General features: G+C 48.3%; 3 protein-coding genes across 4 annotated transcripts; all 3 read right to left on the bottom strand.

The window, feature by feature from the left end:
- Positions 1 to 106: 106 nt before the first annotated feature.
- Positions 107 to 4,946, bottom strand: LOC108076355 (uncharacterized protein KIAA0930 homolog). Of its 2 annotated transcripts, XM_017169151.2 has the most exons (7): positions 4,375 to 4,946; positions 3,691 to 3,857; positions 3,205 to 3,627; positions 2,688 to 3,138; positions 787 to 2,091; positions 529 to 678; positions 107 to 451 (listed from the first exon to the last, which is right to left on the bottom strand). In XM_017169151.2, the coding sequence occupies exons 1-7, from the start codon at positions 4,490 to 4,492 to the stop codon at positions 411 to 413; spliced, it is 2,655 nt and encodes an 884-aa protein (XP_017024640.1). In that variant the 5' UTR covers positions 4,493 to 4,946; the 3' UTR covers positions 107 to 410. The 2 variants fall into 2 exon arrangements, with proteins under 2 accessions (XP_017024640.1, XP_017024641.1); XM_017169152.2 differs by lacking the exon at positions 787 to 2,091 and having other exon boundaries at positions 4,375 to 4,940.
- Positions 4,947 to 5,231: 285 nt separating this feature from the next.
- Positions 5,232 to 6,918, bottom strand: SmydA-6 (SET and MYND domain containing, arthropod-specific, member 6). Its single transcript, XM_017169013.1, has 4 exons — positions 6,833 to 6,918; positions 6,639 to 6,767; positions 5,460 to 6,588; positions 5,232 to 5,402 (listed from the first exon to the last, which is right to left on the bottom strand). Exons 1-4 carry the CDS (start codon positions 6,898 to 6,900, stop codon positions 5,232 to 5,234), a joined length of 1,497 nt encoding a protein of 498 aa, XP_017024502.1. The 5' UTR covers positions 6,901 to 6,918.
- Positions 6,919 to 7,128: 210 nt separating this feature from the next.
- On the bottom strand, positions 7,129 to 8,996 carry SmydA-7 (SET and MYND domain containing, arthropod-specific, member 7). The gene is made up of 3 exons (XM_017168910.3): positions 8,871 to 8,996; positions 7,541 to 8,807; positions 7,129 to 7,368 (listed from the first exon to the last, which is right to left on the bottom strand). Exons 1-3 carry the CDS (start codon positions 8,921 to 8,923, stop codon positions 7,219 to 7,221), a joined length of 1,470 nt encoding a protein of 489 aa, XP_017024399.1. The 5' UTR covers positions 8,924 to 8,996; the 3' UTR covers positions 7,129 to 7,218.
- Positions 8,997 to 9,455: the final 459 nt, after the last annotated feature.

Raw genomic sequence — 9,455 nt, 5'->3', positions numbered from 1 at the left:
GCCTCGGACGGCGACCCGAACCGGATGCATCGGGTTATTTCGTCGTATTCTCTGAACGTAAACATTACTATCTGCTCCTTGATTAAGTTCTCAATTCCTGGGCGCCTCATTTTCTATTTCGTATATATTTTTTTGTGGTATAAATGTTGCATTACAATTTACAAATAATATTACAATTATATATATTTTCCGTTTCATATCATCATCGGTAACAGTGTTCACTATCGTATTTCGTAGACTCGTAGATCATAGATTTGTAGGTTGGCTTTGCTGCTGCTGCTTAGGAAACTTAACGCAAGTACATACTGATAAATTGAACTGAGACTAATCACCACGGCACTCGATCATGCCATGTGAGAGGAGCTATAAAGCATAGAGAGGGCGCACGTAAATCACAAATTAAGTTAATACTAAAAGGTCAGAATAGGCGTTTCCCGGTGATCCAAGAGATCTGTAAAAAAGAGAGAGAGTTGAGCATAAGGATTAAGTTAAGATAGCACATGAAATAACCCTTTTAACACCACTTACCCTTAGCAATGCTCCACCAGGGCAGTGTCACATAGGTGAGAAATGCATTGAGCGGCGTGGACTGCTGCCTTCGATTCTCCTTCCAGAAATGGAAGGACTGCGTGAAGCCTCGACTGGTCCATAAGGGATTATAAGCGCCATCGTCGAGTTCTGTAAAGAGAATGACCAATCCTAATTAGCTATCATCTTTGTATGTAAAAAACCTAAAATCTACACAGGCATGCATTAGAAATATAATTAAATATCGAGTTAAATGACCTTTTAGCGCCTTCTTGGGCACATCGCACCAGTAGTATATGTTGGTGCCATCGGGCGTTCGCCGCTTGGGCACTAAATGCAGCATCTTGCTGACATGAGCCTGCTTGGCTGTCCGCGGTAGCGTGGCACTGCTGGCCTCCTGGTTGCCATTGGCCACGTCCGTGGGCGAGATCACCTTCTCCTCCACTTCATTCTCATTGTTCTCGTTCGGCTGCAAGGGATGACTTTCCGCCTCCACTGGCATACGGACACACTTCTCGAAGCGATTGGTTGGCGTCTTTGGAGATTCAACCACCGGCAGCTCCTCACGTCCTCGAACGCTGATCATGAGCTTGCTGTCGCTCTCGCTGAGTATAGCCATCTTGGCCATGGCTCCAGCTCCATCGGATTCTCCATTCAGGGAAGTGGCGTCATCGGCTATTTCGTACTCTTCGCTTTTGGAGCTTGGTGTGGCCTTTGGATTATTATTGTTGGGGCCTTTAGTTTTGGTGACCGATTTGCCCTTGTCTTTGTCACACTCTTTGTCTTTGTCCTTGTCCTTGTCCTTGTCTTTATCCTTATCCTTGGCAGCTCTGAGCCGCTTGGGCGACATCTTGGACAGAAAGTTGCCTGCTGAGCCATTGACCTTTTGGTTTGAAGACTTCTTGTCATTCTCTTTGTTCTTGTCCTTATCCTTATCTTTATCCTTATCCTGATCCTTGGCCTTGGCCGTGCGCAGTCTTGGGGGTATGATCTTCTTGGTGGCCACCGGTAGGCTGGTCCTGCGATCAGCGGCACTCAGCGAGGCACTCCTGGTGATGCTGCCTTTGGCCTGCTGATTGCGTTTGTTCTCGGATGGAAGCCTAAAGCTATTTCGCTTGCCCACCACCAGCACCTCGCTCTCCACGCTCAGAATGCTGGTCTTGGGCTTGAGCCGCGTGGGCCGTTTGTCGGGCATCTTGGCCAGACAGGCGGGCGACTCATTGGACGGATCCTCGCAGCTGGGGCAGTAAATCTCGGACATTTCCGGAGTGTCCGTGTTCTTGTCTGCCGGCCAGCGCTTCTTGCATTTCTTGCCACCAAAGCAATTGCAGCCCGTAGTTGAGGAGCTCTGTCCCGTTTCATTGCTTGATTTCTCAGTGGACACTGTGACCTCCACCGCAGCGCTCAAAGGTGGCGGAGTCACAGCCGGTACTGCAGCAGCAGCTGCCGACTGTGGAGCTGTGGACGATTCTTGGGGCACCTGTTCAGCGAGTTTGTGGGTCTCACAGTTCGGATTTGGGTGCAGTTTAGCCGCGGAGGCCGAGAAAGCAGGACGTTGCTGATCTACAAGTAGATATAGATCGGTTTTATGCGTTTTTAAAAGCACATACATCGACACACATCATGTACATACAACCGAAAGGATCGGCCCAAGCAACTTAATGGATAATTGGCAACAGAAACGGAAAGCAGTGGAAATCATAGGTCAGAATGGATGGGGGGATGGTTAGGATGTCTAGTGAATACAACACAATCAAGCCACCAGTATGGGGAAATAAAACTGCTAGGGGGAATGGGATGAACAGAAGATAATTTTGGTTGTCCTTAGTGTATTATTTGTCCTGCTTTCTCGGCAATATGTCTGGTGTTCTTCTTTCTCTCTCTCTTTATATATATACTCTTGGAGTCGCTTTTGGGGGGCACATATAAAGTATATATATAAATTTGATAGTTGGAAGTTGTAAAAGGTTGAAAATCAATGGAACAACACAACACATTACGAGAGAATATGAACTCAGGAATATGAACGGAAATGAAAGGAGCAAGCGGAAATATTAGCAATCAACGTCTACAAGCGAAAATATCATGCAACTAAAGAGGATGCTCAAATGAAGTGGAAACTAGGACAAATACACATATAGATTCAAATTCAGACTGACCGTCGCGCAGATCCCCGGCCTCGATTTCGGACACCTCGCTGGCCAGCGAGTCTAGGCCCTCGTTCTCCGATCGCGCCTTGGCCCCCACACTGGGACTGGTGCCACTGCCGACCATGTCCTGGTTGTTCGCCGAGTTCTTCGTGCGCCAGCCGTAGCGCGAGAAGTTATTGAGATTGGCGCTGGGATCGCTGAGGCGTCGCTGATGGCGATACGTGCAATAGTCGTCGTTCTCCTCCTCCCACTCGTCCCACATGTCCGTGGCACAGAAGCCGGGCTCGCTGGTGGGCGTCTCCACGCCGGAACCCTTTGGCTTAGTCACCGCCATCTCGGCATGGCCCTTGCCCTGCGGTCCTTTCATCCGCACAAATTCACAGCGTGTTTGGACGCCGGCACCACTGCTGAACAGCCCGAAGGACATGCGTTGCGCCACCTTGGAGCTGAGACTGGATTGCTGCCAAGAAACAGAAAATATTATGCTTAAATTCCATTGAAGAGTTAAGAAGAGATTAAAACCAACCCTGGCATCGTAGACCTTCTTCAAGGCATCATAGCGTATGGATCCTAGGAAAATCACTCCTTGCACCGCTCCATCCTTGTCGTTGGCCACCAGCTCCACGCACACCATCTCTCCGTCGCGCACCAGAATGTCGCTGAACACCTCATCGAAGTTGTCCACCATGAAGCAGATGTGCGGATACGTAATCTCCTCACCCTCGCCCTTGGTGTCCATCTTCCGGCGACTGGGACTGGCATACACCCGCTGCGAGTGCCTCCTCAGCACCTGTAGCTCCTTTGGCGAGGTCCTTGTACAAATGGCCAGGGTTAGGGTGTAGTCGAACTGGTGTATAACCATATTGAGATACACTGTCTCTTCCCAATCCACATCGGGATCGCCGATGGGCAGTTTGCGCGAGTCCTTGCGGAATACCTCCACTTCAGTCTGAGGAAGAAATTGTATACGTTGAAAGAAGAACTTGTAAAGGAACTATGAGCAGTAGCTTACCTCAAATTTTGGCATGTGGCGAGAGGAGCTCTTCACGTGCTTCTTGCGCACAAAGAAGAGCAGGTCGTCCGAATCGATGCTGTGCACGGGCTCCGTTTGGAAGAGGAAGTGTCTCACGAACAGGTCGGTCCAATAAGTAGTGCCCTGGAGCACTACGAAACCACCATCTGTAAAGGGAATAGGGGTGATAAAAAGCTAATTTAAAAATCTATTAAATAACACAAATATTCCCTTCTGTTTTACAATATTTCAACTTTAAGAAAAATATAAAAACACTTTATACTTTACTTAATAACTATTAAAAATTTCAAATTGCCAAGTCTTAAACACTCTTTAGGAAACATTTACAAAAAAAAAAAGGTAAAAACGGCCATCATGGTAGGACAACCAACCCCCTTAAAGCTGTTCGACAGGTGAACAGCTGTTTGTGGCTTTTGGCTTCTACCTCCCACCCTCCCTCGGCCACCTATTAACTCCGATAAAAGTAAAAGCCGCTTACATAAAAGAAAACAAATGGTGAGCCAAAAAGTGGGGCGGAAAACCCACGCGCACAGGCGCAGCAGGCACACACCGTATCCCTTAGGGGTTGTCTTTCCACTTGACAAATCGATAATGCGCAATGTAGACAAAAATTTTCCCAAGGCAAAGAAAATGCAAGTTATAGAATCCCTGCGATATACCCACCATCCTTGAGCAGCTGCCGCATTTCCTTGGTGCGCTGGAAGTTGATGTCCTCCAGGAGCTGCTGCAGCGGCGTCTGGGAGCCCTTGAGCAGGGCGGCGGCAGCACTGGCGAGGGCCATCCTAACGGGGGATTTCCACAACTGCCGCGACTACGATGACGAATGGCAAGAATTTCACAACGTTCCGGTCATGGCAACGGCGGATGCGGGAGGAGGCAGCGAGGGTGAGTGGCAGCTAGTGGTCTCTATAATGCAGCATCTGCTGTTGTTGTTTTTGCTGCTGGTGTTCCGGTATTGGTTTCCAGTTGAGACCGTGATTAGCGGAGAGCAAACTTATCGCAACTTATTCGCAGCGCATGTAAAACTGAACTGGACAGGCTTTCGCCCTTTTCCTTAAAGGGGTTGTTTCCCGTTCCTCCATCTGCGCCTTATCAGGCATCAGCTGTTCGCCTTCTTCCCAGCCTTGTCATTGTTCTTTTGTGTTAACTATATTCAATAGTCGAAAATTCCACTTGTTTAACTCTTTTGTTGTCGAGCTTTTATTGTTTAATCCAAAAATAAACGAGAAGAGAGAACTTTAGCAACAAAACAAATATATGGGAGTGTTGGTAAGTGCCAAACTTGAGCGATAGCTAAAGCTTGCGAGTGGCCGGTTATCGAAACAAAGTATCGGCTATCAAATTTAAATTCAAACTAAAGCTTGAAGTCAACGTTTTCTTTTTGAATCATTATTCAGCAACCAACTAATTAGAAATTATTAAGCTCAAGCAAAAGCAATTAGCTTGCAACTATATTTAGTATTATTATTTTAAGGCAAAGTAAACAAAGCTTTAAGAAATTCAAATGCAAATTTGGCTAATTAGTTCACCACATCGTCATTCGGTTCCTTGAGCAATTTTATATCGTTCTGTAGCTCCTTCAGCTCCCGGAGCATGCTGTGTGCGAGCTGGCCCTCTGGAGTCGCAATGGGCTCAAAAAGGAGCATTCGTAGGGACTCTCGTGTCATGACCTCCGTTTGTTCAAGCTCCTCCTGGAAAGTAAGGCAGTTTACGAAGGGACTATAACGATATAAAACCACTTAACCTACCCACAGGTCGCGGGCACTCTTCTCCTGCTCGCTATACAGCTTCCTAGCCAGCTCCGCCTGTGTGTTGGCCAGCTCGTAGAGAGCTATAGCATTCAATCTGGAGATACCGGGAGTCAGGACCTTGAGAACCAGCAAAATCTCCTGGCACAAACGAATCTTCCGCTCGTAGACCTTTCTGTTTGGGCGGTGTGCCATATTCTGCAGGATCTGGCGCAGTATTGAGGCTATATTCTGCTTCAGGTCCAACATCAAGTAATGATTTCCATGGAGTAATCGGCTCAGTTTGGCCAGGAGCAGCTCTAACCTATAGATATCATCCTTGGCATGGAATATCTCCTCCTTGGCTCGCTCTAGCATATTCGAAACGAAATCCGGCTTCAGAGTGTGGTCCGGATTGAGAAGACATTGCCAAGTCCCAGTCTTCGGCTGGCGGACTATATAGCCCCCGGAACAGGAGCAAGGACTGCAAATGAAACTGCTCATGTGAGTGCCCAGTTCGGTGGGATCCTGGCAGCGTGGACAGTTGCAGTCGAAGCACTTGCCCTCCTTTAGTATTTGACGGCGCTCCTCGGTGCCTAGGAGCACATTGGTGTAGCAGTAGTATAGGATCTCGCCGGCGGCTATAAACCTGTTGGAGTATACCTTAATCCGACGCTCATCATCAATGGCGGTCACCAGATTGGGCATGCAACTGTGGGCGAAGAGTCCCGCTCGCCGATAAAGTCCTCTCATGGAGCCACCCGGTTCCGGGGCACGTATTTCGAAAGTATTAATGTCCAGGATGCCTAGGAGACCCTGCACTAGATCCTCATTCGCTTCGGTTTGCAGTTGCTTCAAAACTCCACTCTTCTCCAGAGGAGCATAGGCCTGTTCCTGATAGTTCTTCCAGATATCAGTGTCTCGCCTGACCGCTAGATGAGTTTCCATTTGAGACATTTCCTCGTACAGAGGCAGGGTGTCTGCATGCTCCCTTAACAGTAGACACTTCAGGGCAGACTGGACTGCAGTGTGATCTTCTCCCTGCAGCTGCTGTACCTGCTCCTCGGAAAGCTTCAGTTCAGCAAGCCTTTGGCAGTCGCGTTCATCATGATCCGCGCATTCTGCGCACAAGGCCAAAAGACGGCACTTCCTAAAAAGTTTATATAAGATTCAACGACGAATTGGAACTCCACTACCTACTTGCAGAAACTCGTGGTGAGCTTGAAGCACTTGGAGCAGCGTCTGTCGCCAATGTGGGGCAATACCACGATGGGCTGCTCCAGCAGCAGGGTCTCACCAGCTCGAATGTTGCACTGGGCAACTAAGAACCTTGAGGAGAAGGCAAAATAAGAGCTAAGATAACCGACAGAGGATTAAGGAGTAGGAGGACCCACCTGCCTAGCGTCTTATTATGCTTCACCTCACACTTCTTGGCAAAATCGTCGGTTACTGCGGCGGCCATTGTCTCTGATCCCGTTCCCTTCGGATACCTTTGGCATACTGACAGCCCAGCCAGAGCGATGCGTTGCGGCGACTTATTTTTAATTGAACGACAATTCTTTATTTATTTCTTGGTCAATGATTCCCCCTACCTTGCACCCCTCGTAAACGTTGAACCATGTCGCCAGCCCGCCAGCAACACAAGTGGCAACAGCAACTGAAGGGAAGCACTCCTCTCTCCATCCATTGGGCTAATCTAATTTATTTTAAATTTAAAATTCGACGCAACAACAGTGCCGCGAATCGTTTACAAACAATATCGATTGCGAAGAGAACTAAACTATCTCCCGTATTTCATTAAATCGGATTCAATGCGCTCCAACTCCATGGCAATCCGCTCGGATAAGAAGCCCTCGGCGGAGTTTTCGGGCTCGAAGCGTAGAAGCTCCATCGCTTCCTTGGCCGCCTGACTGGCGATCCTTAGTTGACCCTATAAGCAAGCAAAGAAAAATCTGATTTAGTAACCTTTTTTAATACATTTCCATTTGAAAAATATTACGATAGATACTTTATTTTAATTTTACTATAAGCCAAATTCTCAAAAATATTAAAACATAATTTACAGATCATAGAGAATGCAAGGAATTAAATGAACTACTTACCACATATCCCTTCTTGTCCAAGTCACTTTCGGCAAACTGCAGCTCAATAAGCTCTACGAGAGAGATTAGATACTCGAACAGACCGATGGCGTAAAGCTTGGAGAGACCCGGGACCACAGCCCGGCAGACAGGCAGCAGATCGGAGCACAGTTCCGCACGACGGGCCAGTAGCTTCTTGCATGGCTGCTCCACGGAGTTCATTAGGGCGGCAGCTCTCAAAATGGTGGCTATGTTCTGCTTAATATCCAGCAGAAGGAAGTGATTGGGATGGAACAGCTGCCGGTATTGAGTTAGCAGGGATTCGTAGACCTGCAGATCGCCACGGGCATCCACCAAAGCTCCACCAACCTCGGCCAGCAATTCGTGGACACTAGCGGCGGGTAGGATACTCTTACAATTCAGACACCTCCAGTCTCCCATTCTGCCATTGGCATCCATCTCACAGACAGCATATCCTTCGGCGCACTCACGGCACTTCATGCTGCTCATGTGTGTTCCCATCTCAGTGGGGTCCTGGCAGCGAGAGCAGGTACAGTCCAGCCTCCGACTCAGCCGGAGCTGGTGCTGTCTTTGGCTTGTGCCCATCAAAGGATTCGTGTACGAGTTGTAGATAATGTCACCGGGCTGCAGGGGAACCGCTGCGTAAAGCTTCATATTGAACTCCTCGTCCAGAGCCACCACGGTATTGGGTACACAGTGGTGGGGCAAACTGGCGCCGCACACAAAAACACCTTTGAGGGTGTCGCCATCCCTAGCGGTCACCTCGAAGGCATGGCTATCGATCCTAATGCAGTGGGCATGGAGCACGTCCGATGTTAATTGTTGTGAGGGAAGCAGCTCCATAATTCCACTCTCCATTAGAGGACGCACGACCTGCTCTTCATGCTCCTGCCACATTCCCTCCCCATCGCGGTAATCCTCCAGATTAACAGGCCACTCCATGAGAACTTGGCAGTCGGGCCTAGTAGTGGGATCCTCTAGCAGTAATAGCAGCCTTAGCAATCCACATATTCCATAGTTCTTCACCAGGAGATCCTTGCAGATCGACTTCCCCGCTCCCGAGGCAAAGAACTCGCACTCGAAGTCATCGTGCTGGCTACAATCCATGCAAAGAGGATACACTTGACACTTGCGGCACATCACATACGATTCCTGCAGGCACTGGGCGCACTTAAGCTGGCCACACTCCCAGTGGGGAGTTACCAGCAAAGGGCGCTCCTCCAGCAGCGTTTCCCCCGGCTCGATGGGTAGCCCGGCCACCAGGTGCCTAAGCCAGAGAATATAATTTTAATTAGCAAGAAGAGAGGATTAGAGTTCCAACTCCTTTTACCTGCCCAGCTTCTCATTGTGCACCTGCTGAATATTTTCGCTCAAGTCTTGCATCGATTACGTGGTGTGATGTGCCTCGGGGTTGGGGATGAGAAAACTATTCAGTTACTGAATAGTTCCTAGCGGCGTGGATGCCCGAAACGCACTGAGGAGCAATTATACAAAAATATACTCGCCAGCACCTATGCTGGTGGCAGAAGCAGAGGTGAATTCTTCCCTCATTTCGGGAGCCCTGTCGATGTGCATATGTATTTAGTCGGTGCTAAGTAGTTTTGGCTAATTGCGTGCGTAACTCGGAACGAGACGCGTTCTTTTATTTTTAGACCTCAGTCGAACGGTCGGGTTGAGAGGTGATATATCTCGCCAAACGTGCGCCTGATGTTTTCGATAATTTTATGTGGAAATATCAATATTAATAAATATTATTAATAAGGGGACAAGTGAAGAAATGGAACGGCAAGGGAAGAGTGCCAAGAAAGCATTCGTTGACTGTGACGATGTTGCTTCCTCTTCTTTTCTCTCAGTGGAATTTTAAGCTGATTTTAAGACAAGAAAGAAAGCTAACTTTGGCTAGCCAATGTTTGTA

The sequence above is a fragment of the Drosophila kikkawai genome, chromosome 2R (genome assembly GCF_030179895.1).
Source record: "Drosophila kikkawai strain 14028-0561.14 chromosome 2R, DkikHiC1v2, whole genome shotgun sequence".
Classification (NCBI taxonomy): domain Eukaryota; kingdom Metazoa; phylum Arthropoda; class Insecta; order Diptera; family Drosophilidae; genus Drosophila; species Drosophila kikkawai.
The sequence above is the reverse complement of the archived record's forward strand: the minus strand, read 5'-3'. Positions and strand labels throughout refer to the sequence as shown.